This window comes from Tursiops truncatus, chromosome 4, assembly GCF_011762595.2.
Source record: "Tursiops truncatus isolate mTurTru1 chromosome 4, mTurTru1.mat.Y, whole genome shotgun sequence".
Lineage (NCBI taxonomy): Eukaryota > Metazoa > Chordata > Mammalia > Artiodactyla > Delphinidae > Tursiops > Tursiops truncatus.
In genome coordinates, this window is record NC_047037.1 from 128,345,333 (window position 1) to 128,365,065 (window position 19,733).

The following is a 19,733-nucleotide window of genomic DNA, read 5'->3' on the forward strand; positions in this document are numbered from 1 at the left end:
TCAAATTCCTGACCCATAGAAATTGTGTTAGAAAATAAATGTTTGTTTTAAATTAAGGTTTGGGGTGATTTGTTACACAGTAATAACTAATAAAACCGTCAAACAGCTTTCTATTCAATGTGGAGCTTTTTAACTTAATTTGTAACATGCACAATGTTGTCAGATGTTGGTTGTATCTTCAACGGAATGAATATCCAAGAGGTTTATTCAGTTCCTTGAATTGAGTTTTAAAATTTTTGGACCAATTTTGGCATTGACTTAACTGATTTCTTTTGACATAGCTGATGATATTGACATTATTTAACTGCAACACATCAACAATGATAGCTTTGCTTTTCATGTGTGAAATAAAAATGAGAACAGAAAATAATGAAATTACTTGAGAATAATCACTTAATTTAAACGGAAAGTCATGCTTCACAGACTGAGTGATATATAAATGCACTTTTTGCAGTAGCATGTAATAAAACAATTGTCTATGAGCAGTCACTTTAAAATAATTATACATTTTTGAAGTAGGTGGATGGCTCCCACAGTGTATTGTAAATATCATATTTTTAAAATTAATTTTTATTTTTTGTTTTAATATTAGCTTAAATGTTTAATAGTTCAGTTAGTGTAAAGTGTATGTGTGTGTAAATTAACTACAGGGCTATTTGGCAGTATATCACACTTTAGTTGTTATAATAAATAATACAGTCACTGCAACCAATTTCAAATTCACTTCTGCTTCATAGCTTTGATAAATTAGAAAGAACACTGTTTTTAGCACAACATTGTGCTCCACCAAAATCTGTATGTGCATTATCTCCACTGTGGGGATTTTAAAGTATGTCCACAAATTCTTTGACACTCCTCCTTTCAAAACGTGGAGTCTACTTTTTAACCCCTCGAGTGTGAGCTGGTCTTAGTGATTCACTTCTAAGGATTAGAGTATGCAAAGGGAAAAACAGTAACCACAACAAAGTAGAAATAATAAACACAATGAAGTATACATAGAAATTTATTTCAAAAAGTGAAAATAAAAATGAAGGCCAAAATGCTTTGTATATTTTTTAAACAACAACAAAAAAAATTTAAACTCTCACTTTTAGATAACTGAGTCAAATTAACAGTCATATTGAAAATTATGAAATGAAAAAGTACCACATATCAATACTTGTGGAAAAGGGTTCAAGTAATATAAAGAGAGAAATATATCTCTCAAATACATCTATTAGAAAACAAAAACTATAGAAGATCAATGAATAACTCAAGAAGTTACAAAAAGAATAAACTATTACAAGTATAACAAAATAACAGAAAAAAATTAATGAAACATAAAAGAATCTGAGTGGTTAAACAAAACAAAGACCTGTTCTCTGAAAAGATTACCTAGATATATCTTTAGTTAGGTTGATCAAGAAAAAAGAGAGGGCTTCCCTGGTGGCGCAGTGGTTGAGAGTCCACCTGCCGATGCAGGGGACGCGGGTTCGTGCCCTGGTCTGGGAGGCTCCCACATGCCACGGAGCGGCTGGGCCCGTGAGCCATGGCCGCTGAGCCTGCGTGTCCGGAGCCTGCGCGTCCGGAGCCTGTGCTCTGCAACGGGAGAGGCCACAACAGTGAGAGGCCCGCATACCGCAAAAAAAAAAAAAAGAAAAAAGAAAGAAAAAAGAGAAATAAGGCACAAATCAATAATATTAGGGATGAAAAATCATACAAATAGTGTATAAATACTAAAAATCATAAGAAAATACCATGAATAACTTTATACCAATCCATTTAAAAACAGATGAATAATTTCCTAAGAAAATAAAACTTACTAACTTGTGGAAAAATAGAACATTTTAAAGAGTCTATGACCATTAGAGAAAGTTAGTTGAGTATCTGCCCACTCCACTCCACAAAACAAAAGCACCAGGCCCAGGTGACTTTACAAGTGAGTTTTATCAAACACTCAAGAACCCTAACTCATTTTTTTAATATGAGCTATTATATCATTGATATACTAGTATATCATTGATACCAAAACCAAACAGAAACAATATAAGAAAGAAAATTATAGGTTAATCTCACTTATGAATATAAATACAGTACAATAAAGATTATCATAGGGTGGTTTGTGAACAAAGAAGCAGACTTTGAAAAAATATCTTTAAAATCCACAAATATATTATTAGTAATAATAGTATTGATCATGACCAAGTAGAGTTTATACTAAGAATGCAAGGATGGTTCAAGATTAGAAAATCTATTTAGGTAATCACCACAAGGATAAAGAGAATGAAAAAAGAAAACCTTGTCATTTAATTAGATGTAGAAAAGTATTTGCTTAAACTCACCATCCATTCAGGACTTAAGATGAGGAAACAAGATGTGAAATTCTATAGGACTGTTCTCAGAACTACTGTCAAGCAGATTATGACAAATCTTGAGTTACACAGGCATGAAAGGGTATTAAATTAAGGAAAGTGCTTTCCAAAAAATGTAACTACTTAATTGTAATCTTGTGACAACTAAAAACTCACTTCTAGTAAGACATGTCAAAATGTATACTCTTTTGCTGATAGAAAATGTAACCTTTACATACCTGTGTGGGGCTAGTTTTGTTTTGTTTTTTTTTAAATATACTTCAACCAAAACAACAGATGGCAGCCAATTGAAAGCAGAAGCAGACATGAGAATCCAGCTGCCTTCTAACAAGTCAGACATTAAAGAAATTTGCAAAAATTGTAAAACTATGTTGCTCTCTCACTAAACATTTTATTTCGGAAAATATAATTATTTGTCATAAAAACATGCCAGTTCTATATTAACAGGTGATGGATTTGCTATTGTTATTTAACATAAATTAATAAATATGTATTTTTTAAAAAAAAGAAAATGTAAACTTTTCACTTTGTAAGAGCTGTCTGTTCTGTTATTATGGAAGAATTAGGCTTTGACTACATAGAGTTCTGTTTGATTTCTCTTTTTTTCAGGCAACGGCTAGAATCTTAGCAATGTAGCCTTTGAAAGATCTGACCCAAGCAGTACAGAAGTTTCTTCAACATTTCTAGCACCATGACTTGACTGGCTCACCTGGAAGATAGTGTGACATGCTATTCCTGACAAACTCTCTAGCACCAAATCTAAAATTAAGAAACATTTTAAAATGTCTCTAAAACTATCAATAAAGAGCTGTCTGTGTAGGTCTGTTTAACTTGTATGGGAACCTGCTGCCAACCTTTCTGTTTCCATCTGCCAGAACAGAATTTCCCAAACAAATTTTGGGAAAGTATGTACCACTTCACATATTTTAAAATTGGTAACTAAAGTTTATCATCGTAAGTTTAAATAGGTATAAATAAGATAATTTCAGGGGCATACTATAAACACTTGCATTTTTAAAAATAGAAACTGTTATATCATTCTCTTAAATATACCTAATAGAATCTAAATGCTATAGCAATTTGATTCCCATCATCAATAAAATAATACAAGAAAACTCTTCAACAGTCAGACATTTAACATCATTCACTGGATCTGTATTTTTACTCCATTTCCCTTATAGAATTATAGTATATTTGGAATGCTTAAAATATTTTCTTTATCCCCCTATAATACTGCTGTATAGTAAAAATATGAATATAAATTTAAAAATTTAAATATTGATTTCCTGTGACTAAGCTATAGGTATTAAAAATATTTTTCTAGATTGTTATTAAATAACTATTAGAACACAAATAATAAAAACATAAACATTAAAAATTTTATAGGTAATTAAGCATAAAATATTTTAAATCTTACTGGAAATTCATCTCTTATTAGAGAGTTGAGACTGGTTTGTAGTTTTATATTTTTTAGTTCATAGTTCCACAGATATATATATATATATATATATATATATTACTTATAACTATATATTACTATAATTACTTATAAATATATAACTAAGATAGCAGTTGACATAAATTCTATCCCTATTTTTCCTATTTATAAATAAAATCACTGAGAAAACTCTTCATGTCAATAAGTAGATGAAAATGGAGTTTTATAGTAACTCAGTCTTTGTTACTCAATGTCATTGCATTCATTAAATTTTTCTGAGTAATATGCTAAACATGAAATAATTTCTAATGATGTATTGACTGACAGCTCTATTAGGCGGCACGCAGGATCTTAGTTCCCCGACCAGGGGTCAAACCCATGCTCCCAGCTGTGGAAGTGCGGAGTCCTAACCACTGGACCGCCAGGGAAGTCCCTCTATTAGGCTTTTATTTTATCAAAAGTAAGCAACTGAAAACCACTGAGTTGCAAGAAAGGATTTGTTAGCCCTTACAAACATCTTTCTCAACATATTTAAAATTACCTCTCTAGGCTCCCGGGGGTTTTCTGTTTTCCCTACCTTGGCCACTGTAAAATTAGAGATAGATGGGTGAGAATTATTTCTTAATTCTGTAAACAGAAGGACAAATATGCCAAGAGATGGCAGGAAAGAGAATCAGTCTGAGACAGGTATATTAACAGGAAGATCGATTTTTGGAGAGTACATGGGAGTAGAGAAAATGAAAATAGATTCATTTAAAATTCTCCATGTACAAGTACCTCTTGAAAAGTCTTGGTGTGTTCTATTTGTTAAATTCTGTTTTAGGTAAAATTAGGGTAATTGCTGTATCTCGGATTTAGGAGTAAATGTAGTATCAATGAGGGTCTCTGCTTATGAATTAAAATGCAGCCACTTCTGCATATTGTCCCAAGTTATACTGATAAATTTATCTGAAGGAGAGATGGAGGAGGTGGACAGTGAAAGGCACCCATCATTCAGGAAGCCTTTTCACACTGGTGAGCATTTGGGAGGAAAAAAAGAAAAAAAAGGTTTAACTCAAGGATTGACTTGGCATATCTATGTTCTTCCCGGCAACAAACTGAATATATACAGCCTCTCAGGGTGAGTCACTTTTGTGAACTAAAATCGATATAGAGTCTACACCAGGCGAAAAGACTAAGCTAAATGCAAAGTAAAACACACAGTGAAAGTTCCTGAACCAAGACAGATCGGATTCTAGTTTGAGATCAAATGAAAACGGAAAGTGTAATCTGCAGCTGGCTTTGCCAGTGCTTCTGCATCACAGCCTCTCTCCATCCAAGCATGAGTTGGTGAAAGTATATAAAAGCTCTACATAGACTGAGACATGACGTAGAGGGGTAAAGGGTTCCAGAGCGTGCTCAAGCAGAGCTACCCAAATATTGCATATGTATAGAGTATTGCTATGAAGGCGATAAAGTTTTTAAAAGAAGAGAGAGGAGAAAATGAATGGAGTTGATATTCTAGGAATAATCTAGGTACCTGCTTTCCTCTAGTAGGAGTTTTTGTCATGGAACAGATTATGGGGACTTCTGCTTTTGGCTACAGTAGACTAACTTTTATCAGGCCAACTACCCTAGCCAAAAATTAGATATAATTATAGATACAGATATAAAGATGGAGATCTCTGTGGTCTGCTTGAAAAGACCAGGGCCACCAAGGCAGTAAGGACCTGAAGAATCCAGATCATGTGCAGAAGGGAAGCATGGAAGTGAGACTGATATTTAGCATTTGTTTTCCCCTTAAGGCAACGGCCTATTCATAAGCAGGGGCCCAAGGCTGAAAAGCTAAAGGTGGGAAAAGCTGAGCAGAAAGTGGCAGCCCAGAGGTTGAAAAGGTAAGTAGAGTTTAAGGCATTCTTAGAGGTGTGGGGATATAAAAATTGGAGTTCAGGATCAGCCAAGGTAAAAGAGCGCTAGATGAAATGTAAATATACCAACCCTCAAAAGGACTGAGGATCGGACTTCCCTGGTGGCACAGTGGTTGAGAATCCACCTGCCAATACAGGGGACACAGGTTCGATCCCTGGCCCAGGAAGATCCCACATGCCACAGAGCAACTAAGCCCATGCATCACAACTACTAAGCCTGTACTCTAGAGCCCACGAGCCACAACTACTCAGCCCTCACACAACTACTGAAGCCCATGCACCGCAACTACTGAGCCTGCATGCTGTAACTACTGAAGCCCACGTGCCTAGAGCCCATGCTCTGCAACGAGAAGCCACCGCAATGAGAAGCCCGCGCACTGCAAGGAAGAGTAGCCCCACTCGCCGCAACTAGAGAAAGCCCACATGCAGCAATGAAGACCCAATGCAGCCAAAGAAAAAATAAAATTAAAAAAAAAAAGGGGGCCAAAGATCAGCTTTGAACCAGCTAATTCTTACACTGATCTGTTCTTATACGAACTGCCTGCTAGAAGCAAAAAAGTAAATCCTTTGTGAAAGAAGATAACATCATCAAGAGTTAATATCACCATCTCAATAATTTTTCATGTACAATGTCAGGCATTCAGGCAAGAATTACCTACCATACCAGGAGGCAACAACAAATGATTGAAAATCAAGAGAAAAAGAGAAACTGGCATTAAGAATTATCAAACATGGGCTTCCAAATAACTTCTAAGTAACTGTAATATGTTCAAGAAAAGACACAGGATGAAGAATTTTAGCAGTGTTCAAATCAATAAAAGAATTAAATAGATATTATAAAATTGAAAAATAATGCAACTGAAATTAAGAACTCAGTAGATGAGTTAAACAGCAGATTAGACACAGCTGAAGAGAAGACTGGTGAATTAGAAGATAGGTCAATAGAAAAAAATCCAGGCTGAACATGAAAAGAAAAAGAATAAAACAACAACAAAACAGAAGAGAATCTAAGACACATATGGTTCATTGTGAAAGTCCTAATTAAGTAGGAGTGGAAAGAAGAATAGAGCAAACATGATATTTGAAGAATTCATGCCTAAGAATTGTCCCAAAATGACTAAAAAAATCAAATTGCAGATTCAAGTACATTTGCAACTCCTAGCAGAAAAGATCTGACACCATAAACAAAACAAAGAGAAAAATCTTAAAAGCAGCTGGGGGTAGGGTGGGGCAAGGGTGACATTTCTTTAAAACGAATAATAGCACTTACAGATTTTTTGCAACAGAACAATGGAACTCCAAAAGACAAATGAATGATACTGTCAAGGTGATGAAAGAAAAGAACTGCCAAAGATGCAGAAAAGAGTGAAAAGCAATACAAATAGTAATGATGACACATATAAATTAATATACAGACTTAAAAAACAATAACATCTTATGTTTTGTTTTTTGGCTGTGCCATGCAGTTTGCAGGATCTTAGTTTCCCAACCAGGGATCAAACCTGGGCCATGGCAGTGAAAGCGCCAAGTCCTAACCACTGGACCACCAGGGAATTCTCGTTATTAGTTTTAATACATAAAGAAAAATAAAATACTTGAAAATAGCAGTACAGAAAACAATAGTACTGAAGTTATATAAAGGTCCTTGAATTGTCCAGGAAGCGGTAAAGGTATTAATATATGAGATGTTGTTAAGTCAAGTATGAACATTATAATCTCTAGGATGACCTTAAATAATAAGCTAATATGGATTTTATTTATAATGTAAAATAGGACAATAGGAGGCAATGAAAATAAGTATTCATTAAACCAAAAGGCAGAAAAAGAGAGACAAAGGAACAAGAGACGAGACAACCAGAAAACTAATTATAAAATATATCCACAACTGTATTATGTAAATGAGCTAAATACTACAATTAAAAAACAAAGACTTAAATTGGATAGAAAAGATTGTACTTTTTTTTTTTTTTTTTTTGTGGTACACGGGCCCCTCACCGTTGTGGTCTCACCCGTTGCGGAGCACAGGCTCCGGACGCACAGGCTCAGCGGCCACGGCTCACAGGCCCAGCCGCTCCGCGGCATGTGGGACCTTCGCGGACCAGGTCATGAACCCGTGTCCCCTGCATCGGCAGGCAGACTCTCAACCACTGTGTCACCAGGGAAGCCCAAGATTGTACATTTTAATGGCATATGCAACAACAGTGCTTACACAAATACCAGAGGAGCTGCAAGAGACACTGTTAGTTGTCCTCCCATATCTGTTCTCCCCATCTTCCTCAACAATAGAACTCTTGATTTTTAGCTGGATATGTGGCTGCTTGGAATAAAGATTATATTTTCCAGCTTCTCTTGCAGCTAGTGGTGAACATAAGAACAAATTCTTTCCAATGAGAAATAAATAAAAGTGTTGTGTGTGACTTATGAGGACAGTCCCTAAGGCAAGCGAGCATGCTCCTCTTCATCTTTCTTCCTTTGTGCTGAGTGTAAAGTACCCAAAATGGCTGGTGCTTGAGCAGTCACCTTGGACCATGAAGTGGAGTCACATATTGAGAATAGTGGAGCAACAACATAAGAATCCTAGGTCTATATTCATACATAAGAAACCTAGGTCCACATATAGACATAAGAAGCCAAGGTCCATATACATACATAAGAAACCTAGGTCCCCGAACTGCTTATGTCTAGACTGCATTTACAAAAGAGATCAATTTCTTTCTTGTGTAAACCATATTTACTTTGAATTTTTTGTCACTCAGAGCCAAACCTGATCAATACTGAATTCTCAAGGACTTCTCCCAAAATTAAAGAATATTAACATCCTTCTAAGCTAGATCTTGGTCTCGTATCCAGAATATATTAAAAAGTCTTAACAACTCAGTACCAACAAAAACAAAACTTTACCCTGATTTAAAAATGAGGAAAGGATTTGAATAGATATTTCTCCAAAGAAGATATACAATCAACAAGTATATGAATAGACAGATGCTCAACATCATTAGTCATTAGGGAAATTCAAATCAAAACCACAATGAGGGATTCCCTGGTGGCACAGTGGTTGAGAGTCCGCCTGCCGATGCAGGGGACACGGGTTCGTGCCCCGGGCCGGGAAGATCCCACATGCCGCGGAATGGCTGGGCCCGTGAGCCATGGCCACTGAGCCTCCGCGTCCGGAGCCTGTGCTCCGCAACGGGAGAGGCCACAACAGTGAGAGTCCCGCATACTGCAAAAAAAAAAATACAATGAAATAATATTACATATCCACTAGGATGGCTATATATAATTTTTAAAAATGCAAAATAACAAGTGTGGGAGAGACTGTAAAGAAACTGGAACCCTCATACCTGGCTGAGTGGGAATGTAAAACGTGGCAGCTGCTGTGGAAAACAGTTTGGTGTTTCCTTAGAAAGTTAAACACAGAATCACCGGCAATTCTACTTCTATGTATACACCCAAAATAATTGAAGACAAGTACTCATAAAAATAATTGTACACGAACATCCAAAGAAGTACTATTCACAATAGTGAAAAAGTGAAAACAACCCAAACGTCTATCAACAAAAGAATAACAAGCCAATTGTGGTATATACATGCTATGGAATGTTTTTCAGCCATAAAAAAGGAATGAAGTACTGATACATGCTACAATGTGGAGGAACCTCAAAAACATGCTAAGTGAAAGAAGACAGGCATAACAGGTCACATGTTATACAATTCCATTTGTATGAAATGTCCAGAAAAGGTAAATCCATAGAGACAGAAAGCAGGTTGGTGGTTACTAGGGGTAGGGTGGGAGGTTGGGAAGTCACTGTTTAATGTACTAAGTGCTACTGAACTGTCCACTTTATTTTATTTTTTTATTTTTTGGCCATGCCCCAAGGCCTGCAGGATCTTAGTTCCCTGACCAGGGATCAAACCCAGGCCCACAGCACTGAAAGCGCTGCATCCGAACCACTGGACTGCCAGGGAATTCCCACTGTCCACTTAAAAATGGTTAATTTTGGGAATTCCCTGGCAGTCCAGTAGTTAGAACTCCACGCTCTCACTGCTGAGGGGCTGGGTTCAAACCCTGGTTGGGACACTAAGATCCCACAAGCCGCATGGCGCAGCCAAAAATGAAAACTAAACTTTAAAACACTAAAATAAAGTGGTTAATTTTATGTTATGTGGATTTCACCTAATTAAAAAAAAAACTATACAACCAACAAACCTGTTAGGAATAAAAAAGCCTCTCTCTCCAGTCTTGATAACAGACTGACTGTTCTACAGCCAGTAACAAGTAAATTAGAACCAATTCAAAATCTATGTAATCAACAATAACTTGATTCAGCAACCTTGCCTCTGCAAGCCAATCATTCAGTGACAGTCTCACACTTTTGAAGGTCAACCAGTCAACAATAAACTTATCACTAAATCTTCTGAAAGCCAGCTGGCCAGAATAACCATGACTGTAAGAGTGACATCAACCCACTCCACCTCTGTAACCAACACAACACCAGAACAATACCCGAGTCAAAAACCTTATGTAAAATTAGCAATTGGATTTACTCAAAATGACGGGCCAAACCAGCATAACTCTCCCTTTCTTAAGTAATATAGGCTTTGTTTCAGATATCAAGTAGTAATCTTGATCTCTTCCTTGGACAATTCTCACATCAAGATTATTTATAATACCTCACTTGGCAATATCCCAGTGGACCCCTGGACCAACAGGAAAGATCAGCGGCCTCTTGAGTCCCAAACTCCAACAGTCCTCACATCTGTTGCCAGGTGAGTTTCTCAAAAACAATCTGAACTTTGACTAGGGTTCACTGAGCTCTAATTGCTGAATTTATTTTATCTAAGAGTTCTAAACAAATAGATCTTCATATAAGGTTACTTAGTACACTTAGTTCTGTCTTTATGATAATCAGACCCACTGCTTGGTTTGCTTTCACTTTCCTGTTCATCTATTTATACAAATTCTTGTCTTATGTTTTCTTATTTTGTCCCTTACTGTCTTGTGTCTGTTGAACATATAAGGAAGTACTTCATAGGGAACAGATGGAGGCATAAACTAAGTCTCCAAATCAACACAAGTTGGCCCTAAAGACTAATGATTCATTAGACTGATGAAAACTGGCTGTTAAAATGATGGGTCAAACTTTGCTTTGGGTCCCCTGTGAGATCCTCTTAAGAGTTCTCCCCAAGACCTGGCAATTTGTGAAAGAAGTTCACTTTGTTTAGTCCATATTTCAGGATCAGTTGTTGGGGTCACTGATCACTTGGCTCCTTCCTATCCTCTGCTTCCTTGAAGAACCTCATCTATCATTAACAAACACACTCGATGAACATAGTTCCTTTTTCTTTTTGTCACTGATTTGTCTGTGTCAAAGACACAACCTCCTCCTGGCACAATTTTCCCTATAATCCTAACTCTTGTGCTTAACTTGATAAAGGCAATTTTTTTTGCTAAAAATGTCTTAGAATTACAATAGCCATTATAGGGAACTTCTGATATATCAAAATTAATACATTTCAAAGGAGCTCTAGAGAAATTAGGGGGAAAAAAGCCTAAAGCATTCAACAGTCAACTTTTGATTGGTATGCTGTGGCCTCAAAATGAAACAATGACTCTTAGAAAGCCTCTGTGAAAGAAATACCAGTTTGTTCCCATTCAAACCTTCTAAACCCATCCTGCTTGCACCTTTCTCTCTACCCAGCTGTAGCTTTACCATCCACTAAAACCCCTTCTATCCTTCTGCACCTTCTTTTACCTCCCAAACAAGTAATCCTTTCCTCAAAGGTTTTCTTAACACAGATCATTTACATTATATATATTCCTTCAAAACTATTAGACCAGAATGCAGATCTAAACAAACTGATATTTGAACCTTGATCTAGAGTCAAGTTGAGAGCTTCAATCAAGAATTTTCTTACCCTTAGGAAGACAAATTTATGCAGAATTCAAAATTTTTTTTTTAAATACATGGACTCCCGTATTTTTTTTTTTAATTAATTTATTTTTGGCTGTGTTGGGTCTTCGTTTCTGTGCGAGGGCTTTCTCTAGTTGTGGCGAGCGGGGGCCACTCTTCATTGCAGTGCGCGGGCCTCTCACTATCGCAGCCTCTCTTCTTGCGGAGCACAGGCTCCAGGGCTCCAGGGCTCGAACCTGTGTCCCCTGCATTGGCAGGCAGATTCTCAACCACTGCGCCACCAGGGAAGCCCCAGAATTTTGTTTGATATTTATTGTCCTGGACTACCAGGTTTGTACCAACCAGTTCACTTAATTGTCAGCCCCTCAGATGAGGGTAAAAAGCTTAAAAGCAGCAAAAACAATGACAATAAAAAAACACAAAAAATTAGGTGATGGTTTAAATAACTCAGCTCTTCATAATTCAAGAAATGACCTTGAAAGGGTAAGCAAACAGGAAATGCACTACCAAGGCCATTTCAGATGCCTTTCCCTTAGGAAAAGTCTTAACAACTCAACAGCAACAACAAAAATTCAAAACTATGAACAAACAAAAAAGATGAATAAGTAGCAGACTCCAAAACAAACCCAGAAAAAATTTCAAACAATATTCTGGAGTATCCTAAAAAGCTAATGTAAAGACAGACAGGCTTGTCCTTTTTTTTTCTTTTTTTTCATTTTCAAAAAAAAAAAAAAAAAAAGGACAAGTCTATTTGTTCATAGTTTTGAATTTTTGTTGTTGCCGTTGAGTTGTTAAGACTTTTCCTAAGGGAAAGGCATCTGAAATGGCCTTAGTAGTGCATTTCCTGTTTGCTTACCCTTTCAAGGTCATTTCTTGAATTTTTCTGTCTGAAAAAGAAATTCCCTGGCAGTCCAGTGGTTAGGACGCAGGGCTTTCACTGCCCAAGGCATGGGTTTGCTCAGAAATGCCAATTTAGATGATCTCCAACACGTCGTTAAACATTTCAAAAATCTAGAAATCAAAACAAACTTCTGACCTTCAAGATAAAGCAACTGATAATCAAAACAAAAATAAGGCCAAAACGTTTTCTGTTCTATGAGAAATGGGCAGCTGTGGTTAGGAATACCATAAGCAGAAAGGCTAGGAAAAGAATTAATGTACAGTCATGGCTAAGAAACAGGACAACTATCCAAAACCTCTCTAGTAATGTTACTCCAGTAAACACTAGCACTTAACAATTCCCCGACCTTCTTCTAGACCCCTAAGGAGTAAGATCTATAAATACAGATGGACAACAATATACTGATATGGGTAACTTACCTACTACTAACTTTACCTACTAATAATTCTATTACCATAATACATCAGACCCATCAGAGTATTAAAACCACTCAAATAATGGAAATGTCCAATAATCTATAACTATTATTTCAGGACCATTATCAGAATATAGTACTTTCCTCATGGTACAACCATTTAATAAACGGAACTGCCAGTTAAAATTTACTGCAGAATTATTTTTTAAAATTCTGGAAAATGCTACATGTGACAAAAGTATAGCTGATTTTGACATATGACTACACTATGTGTGATTCAAAAATTAACCAAAGGATAAGCTATGATCCCAGAATTTTACGGGCAAAAGGCTCTCAAGACATAAGTAAAAGTGTTTGTAGCTGAGTTTGAGTCCAGAGTGATTCTTCTTAGATTATCAAGAACCTTTCTTTTTTTATGTACATGTAAGTTTAGGCCTGCACTGTCCAATACAATAGCCACTAGCCACATGTGGCTAATGATCACTTGAAATGTGGTAAGTGTGACTAAGGAACTAAATTTCAAATTTTTATTTAATTTTTATTAATTAAAATTTCAAAATAGATCCAGTTATTGGAAAACTGTTAAGTGTGTTTGAAGAAAACTTGGGTATATGAATTTACTTTTTTAACAGTAAATTTCCTGACATCTAAATACAGATAAAGTATTTCTGATGAAAATTTCCTATCTAAATTGAAATGCTATAAATTTAAAGTACACTGGATTTCAAAAACTTAATATGAAAAAAGAATGTAAAATATCTAAACTTTTTAGTTGATTATATGTTGAAATAGTATTTTGGATACCAAGTTAAACAAATTGTTATTAAAATTTCACCTATTCTTACATTTTTGGCTACTAGCAAAACTTAAAATACCATATGTGGCTCACACTATATTTCTATTGAATGGTGCCTGATTAGTCCATGCTCTAAGGTAAGTGTTGCCAACTGGGGACAATTTTATCACCTAGGTGACATTTAGCAATGTTTGGACATCTTTGGTTCTCATAACTGGGATACTGCACTGGCATCTAGTAAACAGAGGCCAGGGATGCTGCTAAACATCCTACAATGCACAGGACAGTCCCCAGAACAAAGAATTTTGCAGCTCAAAATGCCAACAGTAGTGAGGTTGAGAAACTCTGCTTTAATGGTTTTTCAACAGCATCACATACATCAAAAATTTGTTGCCTCTTACAGCCTATCCTTTGATACAATAGCTTACTTTCTCTTGCACTGAGAAACTGCAGCCTAGAGTAATTAGTTGAAGTATCTTCAGAATTTGTACTTAGTTCACCTTTAAATCTGACTTTATCAATAACAGCTAACATCACAATGCTGAAAGACTGAAAGCTTACCCCCTAAGATCAGGAACAAAAAAAAGATATCTGCTCTCACTACTTCTATTCAACACTGGAGTTTCTAGCCAGATGCCTAATAAGGCATCCAGAATGGAAAAGAAATAAAACTGTCTCTACGGCCAATGACAAGATCTTATATATAGAAAATTCTAAGGAATACACACACACTGTTAGAACTAGTAAACAAATTCAGCAAGGTTGCAGGGTAAAAGATCAATATGCAAAAGTAAATCTGATGATACTATATAATGTATATTTTCACTTTCTCTTTTTTTTTTTTTTTTGCGGTACGCTGGCCTCTCACTGTTGTGGCCTCTCCCGTTGCGGAGCACAGGCTCTGGACGCGCTGGCTCAGCGCGGCCATGGCTCACGGGCCCAGCCGCTCCGCAGCATGTGGGATCTTCCCGGACCGGGGGCACGAACTCGTGTCTCCCGCATCAGCAGGCGGACTCTCAACCACTGCGCCACCAGGGAAGCCCTCTCCTTCTCATTTTATCAACTGTACACCAGAACTGTATGCCTTCTCAAATCCAGAAAGTCTCTTAACTTTAGCTGATAAAAGAGATTCCCACGATTATGATTCTGCAGTTCAAGAAGTCCGTGCCCAGAACAGAAATTTTGAATACTCCACTACTAAGTTCCTACAGATGTCGATCGTTAATGGGTCTTATCTTAAAGAATGAATGTTATCTGGCTATATAATAGTATCCAGGACTTAACCAGATAGGCTCAAGTGGTCCAACTTATGGTCTTCTATAGGGTACATCACATTACTAAAAATAAAAGAGTAAATCGATATACTGTAGCTACTTTTTTGAAATAGCACATCAATTTGGAATGCCATGGAAACTGAAGTTTCTTAACCTCCTCAGGTACGCCTATAAAATCTGGACAACAAATATACAAATTATTTGATGCCTTGGTGCTACACAAAGAACTTGCTGTCCTTAAAAAGAAAACCACAGATTAAAAAAAAAAAGACTTTAATTGCAAATAGCTGACCCACATGCCAAACACTCTGCTCAGTCCAAAGTCCTTTTTGCAAGGAACTTTTACAAAACAGAAAGAAAAATTCATGGAGAGGTTCAAGGATTCCACCATAAATACACAAAATTTGGGCCTCTACTTTTGAAAACCAAACAAGCAAACAGAATAACTGGACTTTAAAACCTAAAGTATAAAATCTGGTGAAGCCCAAAGAGCCTCCTAAGTTCCACCAGATAAAACCTAGGATGGACACCTGCCAAAATCTTCCATAAGACAACTCATTGTAGTAAGGACAAATTGGCCATGATAGGAAACAAGCAGAAGGAAAGGGAGTTCTTGGATGCAGAGGATATGACTATCCAAGAAAAGTCTTAAAGGAGAGCAAGAGTAAAAGACTACTCGCCTACTCTTCAAGATTAATTATAAAGCAGTTTTTTAAATTAAAAAAAATTTGTGTAGAATTAACACAGATAAATAGACCAATGGAATAGAATACAGAGGCCAGAAACCAATACACATACAAGATTCGGTAATATAAGAGAGGAGGCACTACAGAGTCAATGGGCAATGGGTGGACTATTTAACAAATAATATTATGAAAACTGGCTATCAATATGGGGCAGGACTTCTACCTTACAACAGTCACAAAATTTAGTTTCAGGTGAATTCGGTATATTTTGAAATTCATAACTTTTAGAACAAAATATGTATAAAAGAATTTTTTTAAGCCTCAGGGAAGGAACCAATTTTTTAAACCTAACACAGAAAAAGCTCAAGTGTAAAGGAAAAGAATGATCAATTTAACTGAAAAATTCTGTATAATTAAAGACAGCTACAGACCATGTTAAAGTCAAGGCACCTACTTGAAGAATCCCTGTAAGAGATACAGCATTAGGATCAAAATAATAATATATAAAATCCATGAGAAAAATAGGCACATAGATAATATATTCACAAAATAATGACCAATAAATATATGGAATAAAGCTAAGATTCATGGTAGCCAGGGAAATATAAACTAAAACAAACAGCTACTATCTCACATCTCTGACTGGAAAACTTCAAAAGTGGTGAGGGCTTCTCTGGTGGCGCAGTGGTTGGGAGTCCGCCTGCCGATGCAGGGGACGCGGGTTCGTGCCCCGGTCCGGGAGGATCCCACGTGCCGCGGAGCGGCTGGGCCCGGCTGGGCCCGTGAGCCATGACCGATGGGCCTGCGCGTCCGGAGCCTGTGCTCCGCGGCGGGAGAGGCCGCAACAGTGAGAGGCCCGCATACCACAAAAAAAAAAAAAAAAAAAAGTGGTGAGACTAAGTGTTTTAGTGATGACTTAGGAAAACCAGAATTCTCTTACACTACCACTGGGAGTGCAAACTTGCACACCACTTTGGAGAGCAACTTGACAACATCTAAAGTCACAGAGCATACATCTAAAATCATAGAGTATCTACCACCTTAAATTCCATGTGGGTGCATATGTCCAGAATATCTAGCACATTTCATTTGCATGAGAAAATATTATCAAGAATGTACACTTGCAGCACGGTTCAAAATGGCAAACAGTAACAATTGACATGACCATTAGTGAGGGAAATGGTAAGCAAACTGATATAATGATACTAAACAGCAGTTATGTTGAATGAGAAGGCAAATTACAAAAGAGCACTTGTGATAGGCTATCATAAACTTTTAAAAAGCTGCTATATATTATTTATGGATGTAAACACATGGTAAAGTATAAAATCTTAAGTAGAAAGGAGTCACACCAACTTCAGAATAGTGGGTTAGCTCTATGGAGGGAAGGAGGAGATGGCCTCAGGGAAGAGTACAAAAGAGTAACATTTTATTTCTTTAAAAATCAGAAGCATATATGGCAAAATAGTTTATGAAGAGTACAAGGGCATTTATATTATTATTATTATGTATATTTGAAGTATTTTGCAATTAAAAAGAATTTTAATGGGCACATATGGTATAACAGTCAAATAATAACATTAAGTATTCACACCACAAAAACTTGTCAAGTAATAATATTAATTATTTTAAGCCACAGAACTTACGTACATACATTACAGCATGTGATAAATATGAGTTAAAAATAAATTCTAAAATTTGCAATTTACATTAGGGTTTTAAATTAATAATTTTCCTAATGAGCTTTGAATCTCATGCAATTTTAAAATGTCCTTATGCCAGAATTTTAAGGGATGCTCTCGAGTTAACAAAGATATATAAATGAACTTTAATTAATGTGATATTCTGAATTTCAGTCTTATTTTGGAAAGCTTTTTCTTTAGCATATAAACAATAACAAGCTTTACATTTATATTTACAAGTCTCAAAGAAATGTGCTAAGAGTCCTAAGTATGAAGAGTAGGTATCCCACTTAATTATACTGTTTCACCAAGAACCTGATGCCCTAAATAATAATGTGGAAAAACAATGCTCCATTATTCCCTTTTCTTTTCTACTTGGGGTTTGGGTCAGAAATCAAGATGCACCAATCCTGGAAAAGTTATAAACAAAGTCTTACTATAAAACAATTTTTAAAGGAAAAGTGTGTAATTTTCACAGAGGAGTAACACAATCCTTTGGGTTTACCATGTCAGAGAGAGACACAGAAAAAGAGAGAATATTTTAAGAAAGGGGTTAAGAAGAGGTAGTAGCATTTTGCTATCTGTACTTCACTTACTGACTCCTTGAGCCTCAAGACTATAAGATAATAAATACTACAGAGAAAAATTTAGGAGACAGACAAAACTGGGCCGGACACTGCGTCTACAAATACAACTCGAGATCTTTAACTCACACGTAATACTTCACTCTCCACTACGATACTCTGACCACATTCATACTATTTCAATAATAACCATTTTACCCAGTTGATGGTAAGCAGTAATTTTATTTAACATGAGTTGCTTTTTGCCAATTAAACATTTGCAACAGAGATGATTAGCTGATTCTTCAAGTAACCTTGCTAGTAAAGATGCTAATATTTCCCATGTAATGGAAGACTGCAATAAAATTATTCCAAGTTCCAAACTTCCACACTTTTATATTTTGGGCACGATTTTTAAGGGCAATAGTGCTGTGGCAAAAGGCAGGTTTTCACCTACCCCATTTCAGCCTGTTAAACTGAATTTTACTTGGTATTAAAATTCTTAACTTGTACTTCGGAAGGCTAGAAAAAATCACCTCCCCGCAACTCTCTAATTTAGTGTAACTTTGACCCGTAAGAATAGCAAAATTTGCTTACAAAATTGAAAGGCTCCTACTACATTTTTATATTTTTTGTTTTTTCCACCACTTAAGTTTCAGAAATAACTCATTTATTTCTTTGCTCTTGATAGAGGAATAACTACCACTCTGCTTCACGAATAAAATAATCTAACTCCTGTTTCTCTCAAATTCTCACCCTCTGGAGACTCATTCCAACTGAGTAATAAATTCACTGACAAGTCTGCAATTCAAATTTCACTAGTACAAGGAAATTCTTCTTCTACAGTAAAAGGTCCGTGTTGTGAATTTAATTTTCTGAATTTCATAACCCTTTACAAATGGAGGCACCTTAAAGTTCAGTTTATACTCTTTTATATAGGATTTCAGAGCATGCTTTAAATAGCTTAAGATAAGCTATATTAATAGCTTAATGTCATTTTATCATTAAAATAATCTATAAATATCAGAATACTAATTAATTTTGTTGTCATAACTAATAAATAAGTCTTAAAATATCTGTAAATGTAAATCAACCCTCTCAATTCATTTACCTCACTCAGACTGTTCTAGAACATAGATCAACAAACTGAATGGGTTTATCAGTATAATACAGTTGTAGAACGCTTTCACAAATTCCAGTTCTGTAATTTAGGGTTTTTCCCTGTTTATTTTTAAATGTACAAAGAGATTAAACTATTAATATAAATATTTTCTCTCCAGTATGTAATATTCTTATGTAAAAGAAAAGGTTTCCGAACATTTACAAAGCAATCTAAAGGTAAGTAAACCTGATTTTAGGATCATTACATTAACCAAAATAATTTTCCAGAGAAGGTCCTATTTGAAAGAATGCTCACTGGCCTTCTCACATCAACACTTCAAGATGAATCCAAATCCACTGCCTTTGCTTGATTTACTTCAGGGATCAATTCCAATGGGGAAAAGAAAAAAATCTCAGAAAAAGGTCTCACGACAGAGAGGACAAGTGGATTTGTTGCTAGACGTAAACCATTTGTACTGAAAAAGAAAAGTGTATTTAAATGTTAAAAACTTTTAAAATTGCCATTTTACATACACATCTAAAGTTACCTTCAAATGATAAAGTAAGACAAGGGAGAATACTGAAATGTTTGCTCCCCTCCGCTCATCCCCAAAATCAACACAACTCAGTATTCCTTCCAAAGGCCACACTGTGACGCTTTCCACCTAGGCTCATGCACACAACCACGAAGATATGTGAGGAAGACC

The 19,733-nt window shown here is 36.1% G+C and overlaps 1 protein-coding gene across 3 annotated transcripts in view; it reads right to left on the reverse strand.

The window, feature by feature from the left end:
* Positions 1-1,907: 1,907 nt before the first annotated feature.
* Positions 1,908-19,733, reverse strand: part of LTN1 (listerin E3 ubiquitin protein ligase 1) — an 81,105-nt gene continuing 63,279 nt past the window's right edge. For all 3 annotated transcript variants that reach the window (XM_033855996.2, XM_033855997.2, XM_033855995.2), the window contains one exon: positions 1,908-19,502. In XM_033855996.2, coding sequence (XP_033711887.1) covers positions 19,440-19,502 — 63 coding nt within the window. In that variant the 3' untranslated portion in view covers positions 1,908-19,439. The remainder of the gene's footprint in view (positions 19,503-19,733) is intronic.